The following is a 21,210-nucleotide window of genomic DNA, read 5'->3' as shown; positions in this document are numbered from 1 at the left end:
GCTGGGGTAAGTTGGAGAGATGCATAAGGCTATGGGAGGAACCAAACCAGCCCTGAGAGAACAAAAGAAGCTCTAAATGCCTCAGCTTAAAAACACACCACATCTTAGGCTGATGAGAATTTGACATTCAATGTAAAAAATCATCCACTTAATAGAGTAACCTGGGAAACCTTTATGTTGCAATGCAATATCATATGCGCAGACTCTGATTTTCTGGGGACATTCAAGCGCGACTCTAGTCAACCTCATTATCTTATGAGCAAGGAAATAGAAAACAGAAAGAAATAAGCCCAGTGCTATTTTAGGTGGAAATTCTAGCGCTAATGGAATTAACCTTGAGTCACTTAGATTATCCAGACAAGTAATCAAATAGAAACGTTCACACTGTAAACATAAAATATCTCTTATCAGCATATGAATTTGGGGAATACTCCCTTTGAAGGCTTCATCCTAGATAACGGGGAGCCAGGGTCAGTCTTGGGAGGAGAGGGAAGCCATTCTGTCACCCCAGAGGCCCCACAGTGCAGGTACCCAGACTTACTGAACACCGCATGCAGCCCTCGAACATGGCTGTGAGTCAACAAAGTAATGTCCTGCTTAAAAGAATAGCTGATCTCCCTGCAGCTGGTGTCGATGACATCATGCAGTGAGGGCACCCTGTAGCGTATTTGCTACTCTCTTTTGGATGATAACATCACAGTCTCTACCTAATATACTTTCCATCATTCATGGAAAACTAGGCTGTTGCAAGTTCTGTCCATTACAAGGTAGAAATTTAATTGATTGCCCATCCCTCTGCCCAAGAAAAAACTTGGAAGAGAAACTATTCATTTGATGAGAAAATCCCCACATATATGAGTGACCCTTTGCATATCACAGAACATCTCCCAAGAGTAAAAAGCAAGAGAGTTCCCACCAATACCACTCGGGGGGTGGGTTATCTACATGATGAGAGGGGTCTATTAGATTACATCCTTCAGAATAAAAATTGTTCCACTACTGAAAAGGCTTCCTGGCCTTTCCTGCAGGGAGGAAGAAAAATCCACCATCACTTCTTCCTTTTCCTTAACAGCATCTTTGTCCCATTTTATCACTTTAGGGTCTAACTAGAATTAAATATTTGTATTCCCAAACAATGAAGTAGGGCAATGGATACTTCAGATATAGGACCTCTCCCTCAGGAAGATCTGAGAGTCAGTAAAGATATATCATGCTGGTATCTGCACACCTCTTAAAGGCAAAGGTTCCAAAGACTTCACAAGTCCCAGGACAGCCAGTGTGCTGAACCAGAACGTTCCGTTCTTAAGGAAAATCAGACCTCAAAGGTCAATTACCATTGAGAAAGACAAGGCTTCTGTCTCTTAGCCTGGACAGATCAGACTGGAAAACATGCTTGATCTGTTTGACTTCAATGTGTCCAGTCAAACCGTAAAGACTCGAAAGCATTTCCATTTATTAAGGCAGATCCACCAACTGGACTGATGGATTCTTTTTTTTCAGCACTGCCTCTAATTTGCTCTTGCCCTATTGACCCTGTCACACACTGGGGAAAAAAAATAAGGGAAAAAGAGGGTTAAAAGAGCCCATTGTTTATATGATTGTTCATCAAGTATTTCTCTTTTAACACATTCATAACGTGGGGAGGGGGTTCCCCTACAGTAGAAAATCATTGGAAAATGAAATAGAAACCGAGATGAGAAACATGTAGTATGTTCAGTAAATACTGTTTTGAATACAGAATCTTAATCCTATTATCTGTATTCCATGGGCCTTGGTTTTGATTGGTTCATCTTGACACTTTTGCTATACCCTTTGGCCTTTACTGAGCTTGCCTTTTTATCTCTATGACCAATTACACTGGAAAAAAATGTGTCTTCCCATATAACATGGGCAGAATGGTGAGTCAGCTTAGCACATGTTCTAACAAACTGAGGTCAGTCTATTCTTTCATAATTAGCAGCCATCAAAAACCTTGTCGACGGAATCCCTGGGAGTATGAGTGATGCCCTTTTACCCCGTTAGTCCTTAGATACATGCCATTTTTGTAGTTGGCAGAAGTAACTTCCCAGCTTTTTCTAAAGATAGAATGTTAAGATGCCAGCGTACCAAGCCCTCACCCTTTCGAACTAAGCCAAGAGAATGAGCCAGAGAGGGCACAGTAAAGCAGGGTCTTCATTCTCATAGTAACGATACTTCCAGATTGCTGTTTCTGAACCAACTCATCACACCCAAAGGAACCCTGCATCCGGGGCCCCTGGAAGAAGGACCAGTGGGGCGTTGCCTCCCCTTCTTAGACAAATTGCTAAACACTGATGTGCATGCCAGGTCAAGGAGGAGGCTCCTGTGGATCCTGCTCACAGATTAACACCTCATGAAATTTAATTCCCTGTCCTGGGGCTTTGGGGGAGGGGAGGCAGCAGACACAGCAAGTAACATAGAAGCATTCACATTCCACATCCTCATCTGACTTTTGCGGCACAAAAATATGTGACCCCCCCACTCTATGTCTCCTGGGTCATTGTTTCACTGCAATGCACCAGCTGCTTTGCTTTCTAATTGTGGCTTCCACGTGACCGCCAGCCTAGGGTAGGAGTTATGCTGTATGGGATAACCCTTCCAACTTTGCATCCACTCTCTCTTCCTGCCCAGCATTTCCTCCCTCTGCTTTTATTTTGTTTATTTATTTTTCCTCCCTTAGTATCAGGCATGCTGTGCCAGGGACTTCAGATGGCTCCTTCACTTTTAATCTTGTTTTTCCCTCCTACCTGACTTCTTCCCATTCTCTCTGTCATTCTGTCAGTCTGTCTGTCCTCTTGGTTTGTTTTTTCCTTTCCACTTCCAACCCTTTTGATTTGTTTTTGTAATATTTCTGCAGCATTCTAGTCTTTTACCCACTGACTTCTCTTCTCCTCCTCCTCCTGTTAATAATCAGTGCTATATTAATTTGATTTGACAATGTTCCTGATCTGTTAACTGGAATTTGATTACCATGGGCTTGGCTTGTAGGAAATGTTTTGTTTAATGATAAGGTCTACTGTATCACAGAAATTAAAATGCACTTTTTCATTTCAAGAAAACTTCCCGCGGCTTGCCCTTTCTCCGTAAAGAAGATTGAAAATGTTTCCTAAGGCCCCATGTTGATGTCCAGATAAGAGACCTTCATTTGTAGGACATCCCCCAGTTTTTGGCCAGCTTATTAATCAATTTGGCAAGTTTGGCTTACATTGCTTTTTAAATGCGGTTTGAGTTCTCTTTTTTGGTGAACTTAAGAATGTCTTCCAATAAATGTAATTAGACTGGTCGGAAGCTCAGTTCCCAAGGGATCAGGCTCACCGTTAAATCTGCCTGTTTTGTTAAGAACCTGACCTACCAAAGCATAATTAAGTGATCCCTCCCCCCAAACTGATTTGCGAATAGAAAGACTTCCGTGAAGAAGAGACCTGGTTGCATTAAAGGTACAGTGGTACTATTAACCCACAGTTCTAAGCATCACATTCCCTTCCATAACGTCCTTTAGCTAATTTGCCAAGCTGGTGACTACAGCGATGTACAATCTATTCCAAGTCACATATCACGTGTGCTAGTGGTTTCTTTACGCAGATAAATTTGGTTTCTAAGTACAGTTGGTGAAGTGGTTATAATTGTCCTTCAAAGGACAAATCTTCATTTTTGGCCCCAGACTGTCCTACCCACCATATTGGGTTTTCTCTGATACAGTGCCCTGCTACCCCCAAAGTCTTGCTTATGTTCTTATTTTACTGTTAAATGGTAGAGATCCTGCCTCGGTTTTATTGCTAACTACAAGTCAAGCTCATGTTTGCAAATGTCTCTGAATTTTTTTTTTCAAGTTAGAAATGGCTCCTTGTAAAGACCACTGGAATATAAAATAGCTGGGAAATCAAAAGAGGTTTGGGAGTGGGGAGGGGGGAACAGAGGAGGGTGAGGGTGGTCCCAATGGTTCCAATCCCAGCTCCTTTTATTGGCATTGATTCCTGTTGCCTTTGCAAGAGATTTTTTTTAAATTGAAAACTACAGTTTTAACTAAATAATTATTTTATAATTAATGTTTATGATTTACCAGTTTAATACATATATATCTGTAGCTTCTAAGTAATTTAATAGTATAATTTTTTTTTATTACAAATGGCCCCAACTGGCTTTGCTGTTTATGCTCAAAGTGTAATGCAGAGTATGCTGTACCTTAAGTATGTCTGCAAAAGTAATGAATTGTTACATATTTACTTTCTTGTGAACATGGACAATGCCATGCAGCATGCCAACTGTTCAGTTTTTAAGTCCTGGCAAGAATAAGGGGGCTTTGGTGACATCTGTTCTCATCACTTTCCAGAAGCGGAGGAGCTCTACCAGAAGAGAGTGCTGACCATCACTGGCATCTGCATCGCCCTGCTTGTGGTCGGCATCATGTGTGTGGTGGCCTACTGCAAAACCAAGTAAACCTTCCTCCTCCATGCCTCTCTCTCCTTAGCACAGAGAAGATGGCTTAGCTGGCCCAGGGCTTTGCAGAAAGCATTTTCAACAGCCTAGTCTTGAAAAGGGGGAGTGGGGAGGTGGGAGACATTTCTTCTCATTTTTTCCTCTGAATAATCTATTTTGGGAACTTTTTTTTTTTTTCCTAATCACATACCTAGAAAGCTTTGTCTATTTGTGTGAAAGTGTTCAGAAGACTTCTGGACATTCACCATGACCTGTGACCCAGGAAAGGGTTGGGAGGGACGGGCTTGTGGGATGCGCATGTGCATGTGGATGAGTGTGGGCCCACCACATCCCAAGAGGACCAAGAGGACAGTGGTAGGTGCCCAATATGCACCTGTCATGTCACTGCTGAGGACACATTCCACTTTGCACTCAGACTTAGGAGATAATGGAAACACTTGGTGACGTTGGGAATGCAGGTTTTTAAAACATTATTGCAATTACTTTCCCATTTCGTCTAATGAGTTTATTGGCTCCAATGCTTTCAAAGTGTGAGATGTACAAAAGGAATCTCATGGGAGGAAAATCATGCAAATCTTGTTTTGAAAGAATAAGAGAAAACAACGCAGATCTGTGTTCACTATATCTGGTCCTTTATTAACAAACACAATTACCATGTGACCCGAATTCCTTTCACTTTTCTTTCTTACATAGAAATGCTTCAAGTAGGAAATAAGGTTAACAGTTTTGTTTCGTTTTGTTGCTTCATCACATAAATTCTCTTGCCAAAACTAGTCATGGGGATATTATCATGACCTGAATGTTGCACTGAGGAACAAACACAATATGCTTTTAGACCACCATAAAATTAAGGGCACAGGTGACATTTTCTTAATACCCCTGGATTTCATGTGTTGTCAGAATCAAGTAAATGATAGAGATAAGTCATACTGGAATCTACTTTACGAGTCTTACTATATTCAATCTCAATATTTCAATATCCATTACCTAGTTCTACAAAAAGTATTACTAGAATAAGATCATGTTACAATTGTGCTAAATCTATGGGCAAAATATGTACCTAGCTGCACTCACATACAATGCTATACACGCACACACACTGTGTAGAAGGTACACAATTAGCTGCAACTTCTTAAGAGACACACAGGCAAAATTATAAATGAAATCAGCCTTATCAATGGCATGGCACAAATTGTTACCTAAGACAAATGACCATCTGTAAGGCTCAGGCAAAGATGTATTGATAACAAAGTTGAGGTTTGAGCCAAGTATCAACTTGATTTATCTTGTCTTCTCTTTCTTCTTATCTCTCAGCAGTCCAGTTAGATTTCTGTAAGAATCCCACTCAGCTTCTAAAACCTATTCACTAAGAATGTGTGATTCCACTTCTGTCCATAGGCAAATTCTGAGACGGAGTGGCATACCATCTTCCGCCACCACCACCACCAATCTCCTACCTGAGTTGTGTGTTGGTGGAATAAAGAATTGGCTGTACCAAGAAATGTAAATAAGAGAAAAAATAAATGCTCCCTTTTTTCCTATCCAGGAAACAACGGAAAAAGCTTCATGACCGGCTTCGGCAGAGTCTTCGGTCTGAACGCAACAACATGGTGAACATAGCAAACGGGCCTCACCACCCCAACCCGCCCCCTGAGAACGTCCAGCTGGTGAATGTATGTTGAGTCTGGCCAGTGGAAAAGCTCAGCATCTCTCCTCTGTTCAGGCACCTTGACATTTATTTTCTAAAGCTCTTAGGCTCTTAGCTACTGCCATTAATCACCCCAGCTTCCAGGAATGCAGAGTTTTGCCAGGACAAAATAATGGGAACATTTTTTAAAGTGAATTTGGTTACGGTAAAACCAGCACATTTCCTCTTGTAAAGTGTTCATTAAGGGGTTGGAATCATAATATTGGGTTCGTTCTGCAGGGAGGGCATAACTGGAAGAAAGAAAAGAAAAACACATAAGAAAATAATAAAATTAATCATACAAGAATCAGAAGGAAATTTTTTTTTTAATGATTTGGAAATGAAAGCTTCTCTGTCTATTTTTTTTTTAATTTATTTATGATAGTCACACAGAGAGAGAGAGAGGCAGAGACATAGGCAGAGGGAGAAGCAGGCTCCATGCACTGGGAGCCCGACGTGGGATTCAATCCCGGGTCTCCAGGATCGCGCCCTGGGCCAAAGGCAGACGCTAAACCGCTGCACTACCCATGGATCCCAGCTCCTCTGTCTATAACTGATTAGTACTGATAACTGAGCTAAGGGCTTTAGAGTGATCTTTTTTAGAGGCATCTCCCAGCACCTGATGATTTACTGACTCTGATTTACAAAGGAAGAAGTTAGGGCGTGCAAGGGCCAAATGGCCTATCAGACTCCCTTCTCAGCAGCAAAACTGGAAGAACATAATGCTTTCTGATGCCCTGACTCTTTCTACATGATGTCAAACCCTCCAGATTAAATATATCTTTAATAACTCAAATATTCTGTTTAAAATTTACCAAGCACTAGGCTTTTAAATATAACTAGGCCATAGAACATTACATTCTGAAGAGTCTTTACATATGATCTTTCAGACCTTCCCTTTACATAGATAAGGGCCAGAGCTGAACTCAGCTTTCCTGGCTTTTGTAGTATTGCTCTTTCTATTCCAACCTAATTTTTCCTGTTTTCTTCCTTTCCCTCTGAAATGAAGAGGGAAATTTATTTTGCTTTTTTTTTGGGCAAAGCTTGAAGATTATGTTGCACTGCCATTTTTCTATCCTATAGGCAAGTGTGTATTTTGTATGGAGCAAATATATCCCACACCGAGTTTAGAGTTGGTGGTTACTCAGCCACCACCAAGTCTTGTAGCAGAGACCTTCCAGAGACAGAGTAAGGTGCTAATATATTAGTTTATTTTTCTGCTTTACTCTCCCTACCAGTGTTCATTAGAATGTTCTTCAGAGTTGATAAATGCATTCCCTACATACAGACACACCTACAATCTGCCACTATGTCTGTTATAATCTATAGGAAGCAGAATGACTGCTTGCATTATCCCTCAGGCTGTGTTACTTTGGGCTTTAATCTGTCTAAACCTTATTTCTTCATTATGACAACAGGCCTAAAAATAGTACCTACTTCAGAAAGTTCTATGACCATTAAATAAGACAATCCATATAAAACACTCAGCCCAGTGACACTTGGTGAGTGTTCAATAATTGTTAGATATTATTTTCATTAGATTCACCAAGCTTGCATTGCCTTTCAAGGACCACAAGTGAGATGCCACACAGACTAGAAAGAGCTCATAATTTATGACATTACCATCTTTTCCTTAAAAACCAAGCTAACTGCACATCCCAGAAAGAGCCACAAGGAATAGCCCTCTCCACTAAGAGACAAACTAGAGTTTCAAGCATAATTCAAGTTGTATATTTTGGAGGTTTCCATAAATACATTAAGTTATTTTATAGACCACAGCCCACTGCTTATAAAATGTCCATTTTATCTGAGAGTATTCCTTTCCATGCCTTTTTCTGTCATTCAATTCCATTTGTTTTAAAAACTCACAGCCTTTAAAACACAACTTTGAAATGTGCCTCTTGCACTAATTGAAGGCAAGAATAGCTCATGCGATTTGGTGATGAAAATAAGTAGAATTTACTTGCACTCTGTATAGGCCCTCTATGTATTATGTGCTTTGTCAAGATGTATGACCTTGACAGCTTCTGTAAGTCCTTCAAATCTCTCAGTGGCTTTGTAGGGCTCACCACTGACAACAAGTTGAAACTTCCAGTGGTATCATTAAGGAAGTATGGGCCTTTGGAAACTGAAAAAGAAAAGTAGATCCAAAATATAGATATTGAAAAAAAAATTCCTCTACTGACTTGGAATTTGAAATAGGACAAAACATCTGTATGCTTTTGTTTCATTCAACTGTCTGTTATTCTTCTTCACTTATAACAACTCTGACAAAAAGGAATATTGGGCAGAGATTTGTATTGAATTCCACTCACATTGCCAGTTGGAAATAAGATAGAAGAAATAGGTCTGTTTCTCATAATACACAGTTAAGATTGGATGCACATCCAAAGGATAATTCATTAATTTCATTTACTGAATTTCAAGGCCATAAAGTCAGGATAGGATTTGCCATCTGACTATTGGAGACATGGAATTTATTATGAGGTATATGTAGCAGAATAGATTTTGTGTATGATGATGATATTACTGTTTTGATTTATATGAATCTTCAAGTTGTGTCTCTTTGTTTATCCAGCAATATGTATCTAAAAATGTCATCTCTAGTGAACATATTGTTGAGAGAGAAGCGGAAACATCTTTTTCCACCAGTCACTATACCTCAACAGCTCACCACTCCACCACCGTCACCCAGACTCCTAGTCACAGGTATGAGAATGAAAAAAAAATTGCATGGCACTACTCCAAGAGTCAATTTCTCTACCTTGTCTTTTGCTCTCAGTGCCTAAGAAAGGAACAGGAAATACTTATGAGGCAAGGACATATAGCAAAATGTAAGATTTGGATAAAAACAGACTTTGGACAACAACTGGCTCTGCCACTTAATTGCTGTTTAAATTTGAGCCTCAACTTTTTCATTACTGAAAATGAAAATAATACCCACTCACAGGATTATTGTTCCCCATTAGAGATTGTCTTTCCTCGTGCCTGACTCCTCATTGAATTATCGGTCTTAGGTGCTATGTAATATTTAGAAGTTGACTTCTTCCAATGATTGGATTGCCCTTAGAAATTCACATGAGAGCTCATTCAATAGCTGAACTCTAAATTCTCAGATGCCTTGGTGATCCACATGCATCCATATGCATGCTGCCAAGGGCAACCCTAGACCACCAAATATACCTCATAGGCCAAGTGTCTCCTTAACCTAAGCTACTCAAGGACAGGGAGATTGTAAGAACACTTAGTATATACTGATATTTGGTATATATGTGTTGAACAGGTAAACAAATGCATAAACTGTATCCTCACAAAGCCAAACAAAATTCAGGATCCTCGCTATAGCAAATAATAATTCTCTTCTGAGACAAGTAATGTTATAGTGAACTGCTGATACACCAGTAAGTTAGAAATAGTTACCAGGTCACTTCCTTTTGTTTCCATTTTTGCATGTAATTAAAAAATATCTACATATATCTCTTTGCCTCTCACATTTCCAGCTGGAGCAATGGGCACACGGAAAGCATCATTTCGGAAAGCCACTCTGTAATCATGATGTCATCAGTAGAAAACAGTAGGCACAGCAGCCCCTCTGGGGGCCCAAGAGGACGACTCAATGGCTTGGGAGGCCCTCGCGAATGTAACAGCTTCCTCAGGCATGCCAGAGAAACCCCTGACTCCTACCGAGACTCTCCTCATAGTGAAAGGTAAAACCAAAGGGCAGAGCTACTACAGAGGAGAAAGAACCCCAGTAGAAGAATCCCCATGAGTAGACTCAAGATTTCCTTGGGAGAGACCCAAGGAAATCTACTCTGATGACAATAAGAGGCAGCAGTTGCCTGTTCTAGGCATTTTCTAGTTGATGAAGGCTGAAGTCATTTCATCTGAGCTCTTGTCCCAGGGGCTGGTGGGCAACAGACTCTTAAGGAGCGGGAATGGTTTGATGTGGAAGATTCAGCTAACCTGGAGTTCTAGCTCTGACCTTAGGCTCAGACCCACTTGGGATTTCAGTTTTCTCATTTGGGGACTTTAGAGAGATGGCACCAATGATCAATAAGGACCCTTCTAGAATTCTAATTTGCTGAGTCACCCAAACTCGGGTTGAGCTGGTCTCATGTTCTCATGTGCTAACTCCTTCTGACCTTCCAGTCTCAGTTAAATTAAATCAAGGACCATCATGGGGAATAGCTACTTATGTTCTACCATATAATATTCCTTTTAGGAAATTCAAAGAAGGGATGAATAAATATTTTGTATGTTGCATCTGACAGTCTTCACATGTGGTTTTTAAAGCAGATATTGCTTTATTCCAGAATGTTTTCGCTTTCTTCTGGGGATATTGGATTGGATTGGATTGGATTGGATTGGATTGGATTGGGAGGTGAGGGTTACAGACAAGATAAAATAAAGAATAGCGGAAAGTAAGGGATGCCTCATAGGAATACCTTATAGAGTCTCTTTATTCATTTTCACTTAAATTGGGAGAGACTTGTATCCAACCAGGATTTGTGGCACCTCAGAAAGCTGTTACTCATTTGTTTTCAGACTCAGAGGGATGTTGTTTGTTTGTTTACTGTAACACCATCTCAGAGTAATCTTTGACCACTTGTGGAAAGGTTTACGTAATGTCAAATCCATACCTGGTTTCATGGGTGGAGATAAGGCTGATAGACTCTTCCCACTCATGGACTGGCTGGGAAGTCCTTATAACAAAGGATGACTAGTTCTGGGCCAGTAGGTCCTATAGAACTAGCAGATCACTTCCTGAAGGGTCTTTACCCAAAATGGTATTTCAGAGCTTTATAGAATTAGAGGTTCCTCTTTCATTCATCTGTGGAAACGAGGCATGGTCCAAAACCAATTTAAAACATTAGTCTTAAATACATATAATTGTATCTTTATGCATTAAGAAACTCTGTCTTAATCTAGTCTCTTTTGAAACCTAAGAAATAGGTTAGGGATTAATTCTTCATCACTACATGTGATATTTCTCTCCAAAGGCTGACATTTACCTGCTGTTGTAGGCTTCCATGCATACTGCAAATATTATCTAGGACTACAAAATATACCCGAACCTTGAGAGCATGGAGAGCCACCTTTATATGTGGGCCGAATCTGGATTAGCACTTCTCAGAGAGCTTAAGTATCCCCAAAACAGAAGTTGAAGTGTTGAGCCCCAGGTATCTCCATCTCTAGACACTTTTTCATTTTAGATACAGCTAGACCTCACATCCATCTGACTCTGAATCATGGCTGAAAAGCAGGAAAGTTAATAGATTCCTGTTCCCGTTAGCTGGAGTTCAGATAATGGTGTCCTGTGTCATCACAGGTCATGTCAAATTAAACTCTGTGACATCAATGTGAAGAAAAGAGTCCTTTGGTGCTATGCGTGGCAACATTTTTTATCAAACTTGAGAAATGTGACTCTGAATAAGTCACATCTTCTTCAGTGCTAAGTCAGGTCTTCTTGTTGTAGGGGAAGAAAGCACAATATGTTTTTTAAAAACGCGCTCAGTGTCTTGACAATGAAATTTACTGAGCACTATTGGATGTAACATGACATAAGGAAGCACAGTACAGCCAACCCTTGAGCAGTCACAAAAGATAAGCCATAGATTGATGCAGCCAGGGGTTTTTGAAGACAGGGAGACCAGAGATTGGATGTACCTAGGAGGTCAACATAAGGTTCTCTCAGGCTTATTTCTGAATGTCTTGGTCACTGGGATGGAGAGTTGCAAAATAAATGTTAAGAAGTTGCATTTCATGGAAAAACTGAAAGCACACAAATGTGTTACACTGTTATCAGGAATAAATCTAAGTTACTATGCTCTTTTTTTTTTTTATAAGACATAACCTTATAGCTGAGCTAAGGAGAAACAAGGCACACAGATCCAAATGCATGCAGATCCAGCTATCAGCAACTCATCTTAGATCTTCTTCCATTCCCCATTTGGGCTTCATTCTCTAAGACCCCTTGGCCTTTAGGAAGGTATAGTATCCAAGTAATACTTCTTTCCCTTCCAAATCCCTGCACCTTGGTCCTTGTAAACTGAAAGTTTTCCAGGACCTAGTGCCCTTTTGTCCTGACTCACACGCTTTTATTTAACATCACGATGAGATTGAAAATCCCCAAAGCTTTGATGAGTTAGGCAACGTAGCTGATCTTTGCATGTACTCCCATGAGGAAACTCTTGGTTACCTAATTTTAGATTCCAAGGGTGCCGAATGTCCTTTGCATTAAAAATCGAGAAGTAGACAACGCATAGAAATTCTTTGTTTTCTGATTCTATAATATCGTGAACTCTGTCCCCTTGCCCTCCCTGCTATATGCCTCTCATTCTGCCGCACTCATGCAGGGTATTCTGTGCTCACACAGGTATGTGTCAGCAATGACCACCCCGGCTCGTATGTCACCTGTAGATTTCCACACGCCAAGCTCCCCCAAATCTCCCCCTTCGGAAACGTCTCCACCTGTGTCCAGCACGACGGTGTCCATGCCCTCCATGGCAGTCAGCCCCTTTGTGGAAGAAGAGAGACCTCTGCTTCTTGTGACTCCACCACGGCTGCGGGAGAAGTATGACCACCACTCTCAACAGTTCAACTCCTACCACCATAACCCCGCACATGAGAGCAACAGCCTGCCCCCTAGCCCCTTGAGGATAGTGGAGGATGAGGAGTATGAAACCACCCAGGAGTACGAGCCAGCTCAAGAGCCTGTTAAGAAACTCACCAGTAGCCGGAGGGCCAAAAGAACCAAGCCCAATGGCCACATTGCCAACAGGTTGGAAATGGACAGCAACGCAAGTGCTGAGGGCACTAACTCAGAGAGCGAAACAGAAGATGAGAGAGTAGGGGAAGATACACCCTTCCTGGGCATTCAGAACCCCCTGGCGGCCAGTCTGGAGGCAGCACCTGCCTTCCGCCTGGCGGACAGCAGGACTAACCCAGCAGGCCGCTTCTCGACGCAGGAAGAATTGCAGGCCAGGCTGTCTAGTGTAATCGCTAACCAAGACCCTATCGCTGTATAAAACCTAAATAAACACATAGATTCACCTGTAAAACTTTATTTTATATAATAAAGTATTCCACCTTAAATTAAACAATTTATTTTATTTTAGCAGTTCTGCAAATAGAAAACAGGAAAAAAAACTTTTATAAATTAAATATATGTATGTAAAAATGTGTTATGTGCCATATGTAGCAATTTTTTACAGTATTTCAAAACGAGAAAGATATCAATGGTGCCTTTATGTTCTGTTATGTTGAGAGCAAGTTTTGTACAGTTACTGTGATTGCTTTTCCACCGTATTTCAGCAAAACCTCCCATTTATTCAGTTTTCGCTGGCTTCTCGTGCATTGCATTATGATGTTGACGGGATGTATGATTTGCAAGACTTGCAACTGTCCCTCTGTTTGCTTATAGTAGCGCCCGATCAGTACGTCTTGTAATGGCACATCCATCCAAATACTCTTCTCTTTTGTACGAAGTTTTCTTTTGCTTTCAGTATATGAAATGAGTTGTGTCTACTCTGCCAGCCAAAGGTTTGCTTCATTGGGCTCTGAGATAATAGTAGATCCAACAGCATGCTACTATTAATTACAGCAGGAAACTGCATTAAGTAATGTTAAATATTAGGAAGAAAGTAATATTGTGATTTAAAAAAAAAACTATATTCTTAATCAGAAGACAGCTTGCTCTCACTAAAAAGAGCTACCATTTGCTTTGTTTGGGTTTATTTTTCTTGACAAAGAGCAACAGTTTGGGGGACAGCAGAGAAAACGAGTTCCGACTTGCTATCAGGGTAAATCCATCACCTTATAAGAGAACTCCACCTCACTTTCTGGGGGAATGACACAGCAGGTCATCTAGTTGAAAAATCAAACCATAGCTGAAAGAGGTGCAATCGTTCCTGACTTGTGTTTTTCACTGATTTTGGAGCAAACAATTGGTTGTGTCTTATCAGCTCAAGAACAGACATGTTATGGCACACTTAGCGATTTGTCTGTAATACTTCTGCAGTGAAATATGCCTGCCGTGCGTGGTGGTGACTAGTCATCACAGGGAAGTAGTTCTGTTGTAGAATGAGTTCTGTCTAGAAGGAGTGAATGTATATAGAAGGCATAGGTTTGGAGAAGAGCTGTGTGACTTAGCTGCAATTTCAAACAGTTTTGTTGACCACTCCTTTCTCCTCATGATTTTTCTCTTGTTTTTCAATGTTGCCTCGATCAGGTCTAACCATGCATTTTTGTCAGGAATGGCCAACGTGCATGTGATTTGTGATTAGCAAGAGCCTTCCACAAGTGACAATTTATCAGGGAATGTTGATAGCGTTGGAAAGGTTGCATCTTTACTTGCAGAAGTGACCCCATCTGTGTACTGACCTCTCAATCCGCAGACTGTATCATCTATTTCCCCCCTTCCTTACCTTTTGCTTTACTGTCACAAAACAGGATGAAGATGGGTCTAAACTTCGCATGTTCTCTGTTAAGTCCAAGGAAGGCCAATAGGTGTTAACATTTGGAACAAATGCTAATTCCGGAAAGTAAGGGGATTAAAAAAAAAAAAAAAAGCAGGCCCCATTTCATGCCCTGCCTGAGATCTGTCAAATCAGGCTAGAGCTTTACTTAGATTCCCAGTGGCTTCCTGGGATCCATGGGACAAAATAGGAAACAGGTCGTCAGGGGCTTCAAAATACCAGGCGTGAAGTCAGTGAGAGCAACTGTTTCTTGTTTGCAGGTGAACTGGATTAGATTCTTCACCAAATTTCTATGTTAAAATTCATGGGAAGAAGTGACATGCAGGCAGTTCTTGGGAAAATGCAGGCTGGGCATGAGTCATGTCATTAAGCTCCTTTTCTGTTTCTACAACCTGCAGAGATGTGTGTTTGCAGGTCCTTGAAATTACTCTGAATATTTGGTATCCTAAACCATCCTCCTTACTCACATGCCACTTCTCTGTGCTCTTGGTTCTGTAGAAATAAGTAAGCTCATGGCAGGGGGAAGAAGGCAGTCAACCCAAAGAGGTTCTTTAAATTATGCTAATATTACTTTGAAGGCCTTGGCTCATTCAGAGACTATGTCAATAAAGAACTTTCTACCATTAATGAAAAGTCTAAAATTTCTGTTTCAAAATTCTTTAGGTATTGGAGTATTCAGATGCCCCATTGTGGAGAATTTCAGGAATAAATGAAATCTTCTGCTGAGAGCAACCAACGCTTTCCTCAGTATGAAAATCGCTATGCATTTTCCGGTTGCAAATATATATGAACATTTAGGACAAGAGGAAATTTTATTTCCAGCTTGATTCTGGTCACTCAGAGAGGTGGCATATTAGCTGGGGCAGCCTTTTCACCTATAGAACAAGAGCTTGCCTTGGTAAGAAAGGCAAGCTGCCCCCTCAGGGCACTTGAGGCCACTACTGCCACCAGCTTTGCGATGCCTAGTTGCCATGTGGCTCTCTCAACCATCGCTGTCTATAAACCCAGGCAGTGTAGTGGCAATCCAAGAAGGAGCGTGAACCAATGCTCCCAGCATGGAGCAAGCTTTCAGGGGTTTTTAGGGAGTGGAAATTGCCCAGAAGTTGGACAACAACTTTGTTTCCAGAGTCTGAAATCATATCCCACTGAGGGATAGCGCAGTATATGCGGAACTTCTTTTTCTCACTCGAGATTCCTTTTCTCCCTTCTTGCCTGGTATGACTTTTTGTTTGTTTTTTTCAAGAGTGCCTGGACAGCCTCATGCTTTCTACAAAATGGCACTCTGCCTGAGTCTATGTGAATGTGTCCCAAACACCAACAGACCATATCTTCCTTGTTTAAGTGTGACTGTCTTGATATAGCTGGAGTTTATCCAGGGTAACTTGCTCATAATTATTCCTTTTTTTGGCCTGAGTTAAAAGGTGCATGGCTCACATTGGTGAAAATAAGGAAGGCCTGGTTTTATCTTTTAGTACTGGCTCCATTCCACCACCCACAGAGATTTCTATCTGCAAAGACCCGTGAAACACTGCAGAGAAATGTGGGCAAAAGGAAATGGCCACATATCACGAGTTCTATTATATATTCTTTTGTAAATACACATTGTACGTTACTTGGATGTTTTCCTAAATCATTTACTGTCTTTATGAGTTAATGTCAGTTTCTGACTCTCTCAACTTACCATGTAACATTGTAAATAACATAATGTCCTTTATTATTTATATTTAAGCATCTAACATAGAGTTGTTTTCATATAAGTTTAAGATCAATGTCAAAAATATATGGGTTTTTTTTGTTTTTCTTTGCTTTAAAATTATGTATCTTTTCCTTTTTCTTTTTTTTTTAAGAATAATTTATTGTTGAGGAGAAAGAATGTATATGTAATTGAAACTATTTGAAGAATGCACATTTGAAGGCCCCGAGGTACTGATAAACTAAAGAATTTATTATCCAAAATACTAAGCAATAAGTAATTGTGATTTATTTAAAGTTTTGTTCATCTTCCATGAAAGACATACTGCAATAAAAATGCTACTCTGTGGAGGCGTGGGAGTGTTGCTCAGCAGACTCATGTTCAGTCTGTTAGACCAGCACCTTTCAGCTGATGGCGACAGTTGTATTAATGTAGGAATGTGTCTGATGGGCCCCGTGATCATCTACTCTGTCTGTTGCTTTTGCCACAATGCCTGTTCTTTCATCACCTTCTGCCTGTTGGGTCTGCGTACCACTGCCTTCCATGTCAAAGGGCCCGCAAGCAAGCACTACGATGTCTTCTTCCCTTTCTCTCACATCCCCACCCCCCATAGGCAATAACATATCAGGGAGGACATTTTAGGGCATGATTGCCTGGATCCTGGCTGTTGACATGTTCTGTAATGACTGCAAGAGACTTATTCAGACTAATGGAAATGTCAATGTGATGCTCCCCTGCAGTCATGAAAGGAAAACCTGTTACCAGGGTTTAGGTAAGCTGGTGGCCAGCAGGACCCAAAAGGCAGCCAGTCAGAACCTATGCTCAGCTTTCATATAGCTTCAGTAAATTTATTTTCCATCAGGCCCAGGATTTATTGATTCAGGCCCAGGATTTATTGATTCAGTTTTAAGAGAAGATAAGGCTAAGCTGGATTCTTTCCCCTCATTCTATCAATAAATCAAACTAAATGCCCATCTTACTGCTCAGGGAAGGGGCTATGCATGAGATATTTCCCACATTCTGAAATTTAGTCATAGAAATGAGGATATTACTTTTCTTATTGAAATTAGCCTAAACAAAAGCCATATTTTAACAAATAGGTATTTGCATGGGTGATGCTTTTTATATATTTCAAGCATTTAACTCATTATTCTAGATAAGATTAGGGCTTCTGAAGTATATGAAATAGAGTTCAACAATCCTATGGGGGTACATAGGGGCCTCCATTGGAGCTTGAGGGTTCCCTGATGCTTGCCATCAAAGTCCACCTCCATATACATGTGTGATTCCTAGTACCTAGCAATAGCTCCACTGATGTCATTTCCTAAACAGTCTGGATATCTAAGAGATTCAAATAGTGGCCTTTGACTATACTAGTTATTATTTATATTATGAGTTTTTCAAAACAATTCAGAATCCTCATATTTGTGATTTGTGTCAACTTTGGTTTACACATGCACATACACAGGTGTGTGCACATGCACACATTTACACACACACACACACACACACAATTCCTAATACACCGCTATCCTGAAGCCATCACACTGTTCCACTCATTCAATCCAGTCAACCAGCCATTCAGCAAATCAGGGAGTGCACGAATATCTAAAAATTGAAGACTGAAACACTTCCCTGTGTCTTCAAGTTGAAACTGAGGCTTTGTCCACCCCTCAAACTGAAAATTACAAGCAGCTATCTTAGTAGCTTAGGTTAAAATCAGATACCTAACATATATTGATAATTAAGGCAGAAGCCTATGGGGTGGACTGTGGTACAGAGAACGAAGAATATCTAAATATCTAGATTATTATTCCAATTCTCCATTCACTTCAACAGTATAGACTGGAATGTCAAACCCAGGCCAACAACATCTTGGCAGCCTAATATCTGGGGAAGACATCATTAGATTTCCCTGCTCTCTGCCCTGAAGATGAATGACAAAAGGACTTGATTTCAGGGATTTGGAGTTCAGTGAGGCAGGTCTGAAATCTAGAGATTTAGGATGCTGGAGGGAGTAGAAAATTTTGTGACCTCATGTGAATCACTTTGTAGTCTATCTTGGGCTTGCCCTTTCTGACACAGAATAAAATAAATTTACGGAAACCATTCCTCCAAAAGATTGATCTGGTAGGCAATGGAAGTGCTTTCCATTTTTGCAAGACAGGACCATCCTGCTGCTACAGTAAGCTGCAATATTCGTCACCTTTAGGGCATTGTTGGACAGAGAAGTCAGACCTAATCCTGCATGTCCCTGTGGGCTCCTGCTCAGATCCTGGGACTGTCATTGTTGGACCTCTCTGGTGAGCTATTGTGTTTGAGCTTCAATGAGCTTCAAAACATCACTTGGCAGGGGGACAGCAGATGGATTTTGTTACCTGGAGGAAACCCATCATGACTTACCTGATCTTCTCAAAGGCAAGCCAGGTGAGGGAGACCAGCAATTTATAAGAGGAGACAGAGAATGGGATAGTAGTTCCATCCTTCCCCCCTTCATATGTACGTGCTGGAATAGAATTTGATGGAGGAAGCGACTCTCTTCCCACTCCACAACATACCAAAGGGGTAGAGAATTACTTTCATAGATACAAAAATCTTTAATAGCTTCTGTATAGATTTGCTCATAGGCAGAGGAATAATCTAGCAAGCATAAATAATAATATTTTATAATATTTTATGGCTTAACACACCCTTTATCACTTATAATCCTCTTAAACCCATGGGATGTTGGTATGATAAATAATGAGGAAATTTTAGGTTCGGGAAAGTAAAAAATGTTTCCTGAAGCTACACATGTAGTGAGTTGCAGAGATTATAGTTGTACCCAGGTTTTCTGACTGCAACTCCTATTTCTACCCACTGCACTCCTCCCCTTCCCACTCCAGACTCAAATAAGGCTGTCCTTTACAGCCTTTTGTTGCATCAAGACAGGTACCTCCAAAACCAAGTTTCTGTTTGAAAGAATATGAGCTCCTCTGGCTTTGGTTTAGAGTTACTCGAGAACCCAATTTGCCTGACTCAGTGACTATGTGCTTTTCTCTAAACATAGCTTTCTAAGGAAATGAAGTGTAGTCATGGGAATGAGTTCTCAATTTCGATGTGTAGGTAGCATCCTGCAGTGAAAAGAGGAGGAGCTTGTAGTCAGCACTGTCCCCACCACTTAGCAGTTTAGCCAGTTTGGACAATTTTCCCCTCCATGTTTATTCCTTGACCACTAATATAGGAATCCAAGCAGCTTTACAAGGCTGTGGTGTGTAATGAGGATTGCACTTGAATACATGTAAGGAAGCCATACACATTTAGCACATAGTCAACATCCAAATGCTATCTTCTATTTGCTTCTTCCTGGTTCAACCCAGGTTCTTAGGTTCTGGAGACTATATCTCTTAGTTCCAAATGACATATTTTACATCATGCAAACTCATCCAATAAACATGTTTGATCATTTCTCCAATATTATGTCAATAAGCAAATTATTCTTTAATAACAACTGTATGTTAAGCAGCATAATCACTGAACAGCATTTAAAGTTGTAACTTAAGTTCTTTATTTTATGTTTGCTTCTTGTGTAGCCACACTGTTTCACATAAAGTCTGTAATTTTTAAGGGCTTCTTGCATGAGTGTTTCATTATAATTTCACAGCAATATACTGAAATATAACTCTTTGTAGAGTTTTCAGAATGCCGTTTTGAACTTCATTTCAAATGTGTAGTAAGATAAGCAAAACATGATCCTAAATTGATAGGATGTTTCTGCACATCTATTTTCCTTACTTTGCACCCAGGATATCCTGATATGTTCCTTTTTCTTTTCTTTTTTTTCAAAAAAAAATATAATCTAAGCAAAATCTGCATAGTGATAAAGTTAGAGGAGTCAGGTCTCAAATTAACTCTTATGTGGAAAAAACCACAATGAGTATGGATATTTCTCACCCTTTCCTGGATATTTCTCACCTTCTCCTATTATCTGTCCAATAAGTGATTCTCCAGGTTCCACTTATTCTTTATGCGTAAAACAGGATTCTTTTTTATGAATAATTTATGGACTGAAGCTTTTTGGATTCAATACTTTAAAATTTCATCCTACATTAAGGATGGTGGGTGACTTAATCTCATGATATTCATCATCAGGCTTGTGGTGTAGTTAATATAGTTCTATTGTTAATGGTAAGAGAGTCTAATATAATCCCCATACATTATCCTTCATTTAAATAAAATTATATGTCATTGAAAATAATCCTAACTCTAGCTCCCTAATAAGTAAGGATATTTCCTTCTTTTTTTTAAGAGATAAGCTAGATGTAAACTTTGTATCATGTTATTAGTTATCATCAGAGTTAAGCAAACACTTGTGTTCCATTCTGTGACTTTCATTAGGTGGATCCTTCTTGCCCTATGCCCGACCTTGAGCCTTTCTCTTCAAGAGGGTTGGGGGCCCCAGGCTGGGCAAGTTTTCTAGAGCCCTTCTGGATTCTCACAGCGAGCCTAATTTCCATCTTCTTTGCATGAAGGGGCTTCATCAGGTAACAAGGTAACAAAACAAATTCCCGTTATACCCAAGACCCTCTCCACCATGAAAAGACAGAAAATGCTGTGTGTCAGAGCCAATTCCAAGTACCCAGCTTCGTTCCAATCATGACATGATTCTGCCCTCCCGCAAGAATCTCTCTGTAAAGATCCCATCCGTCCTTCAAAGTCACCTTGTTTTTGCAAAATAGAGACCTCCCTTGGTAACTCAGTTTAGAGCCCCCTCATCCCTGTGTTTTGAAAGACATGAAATCACAGGGCAATATAACTTCACATTTGGAACAGAAATTAGGACTCAAAGTACTTTTTTAAAGCTGAAAAGTTTTTCTTGATTTGTTGTAGACCCTTGAAAAAAATTTAGGGCCGAGTCA

General features: G+C 40.3%; 1 protein-coding gene across 16 annotated transcripts in view; it reads left to right on the top strand.

The window, feature by feature from the left end:
* The window catches only part of NRG1 (neuregulin 1), a 1,080,326-nt gene extending 1,060,408 nt beyond the window's left edge, over positions 1-19,918 (top strand). For 13 of the 16 annotated variants that reach the window (XM_072763561.1, XM_072763560.1, XM_072763558.1 and 10 more), the window contains 5 exons: positions 4,349-4,451; positions 6,002-6,128; positions 8,721-8,851; positions 9,643-9,849; positions 12,519-16,660. In XM_072763561.1, coding sequence (XP_072619662.1) covers positions 4,349-4,451; positions 6,002-6,128; positions 8,721-8,851; positions 9,643-9,849; positions 12,519-13,170 — 1,220 coding nt within the window. In that variant the 3' untranslated portion in view covers positions 13,171-16,660. Of the gene's footprint in view, positions 1-4,348; positions 4,452-6,001; positions 6,129-8,720; positions 8,852-9,642; positions 9,850-11,989; positions 12,132-12,518 lie in introns of all 16 variants that reach the window. The other 3 variants (XM_072763562.1, XM_025993570.2, XM_025993571.2) reach the window with 1 other exon arrangement.
* The last annotated feature ends 1,292 nt before the right edge of the window (positions 19,919-21,210 follow it).

Source organism: Vulpes vulpes, chromosome 7 (assembly GCF_048418805.1).
Source record: "Vulpes vulpes isolate BD-2025 chromosome 7, VulVul3, whole genome shotgun sequence".
Classification (NCBI taxonomy): domain Eukaryota; kingdom Metazoa; phylum Chordata; class Mammalia; order Carnivora; family Canidae; genus Vulpes; species Vulpes vulpes.
This window is presented reverse-complemented; position numbering and strand designations above follow the sequence as displayed.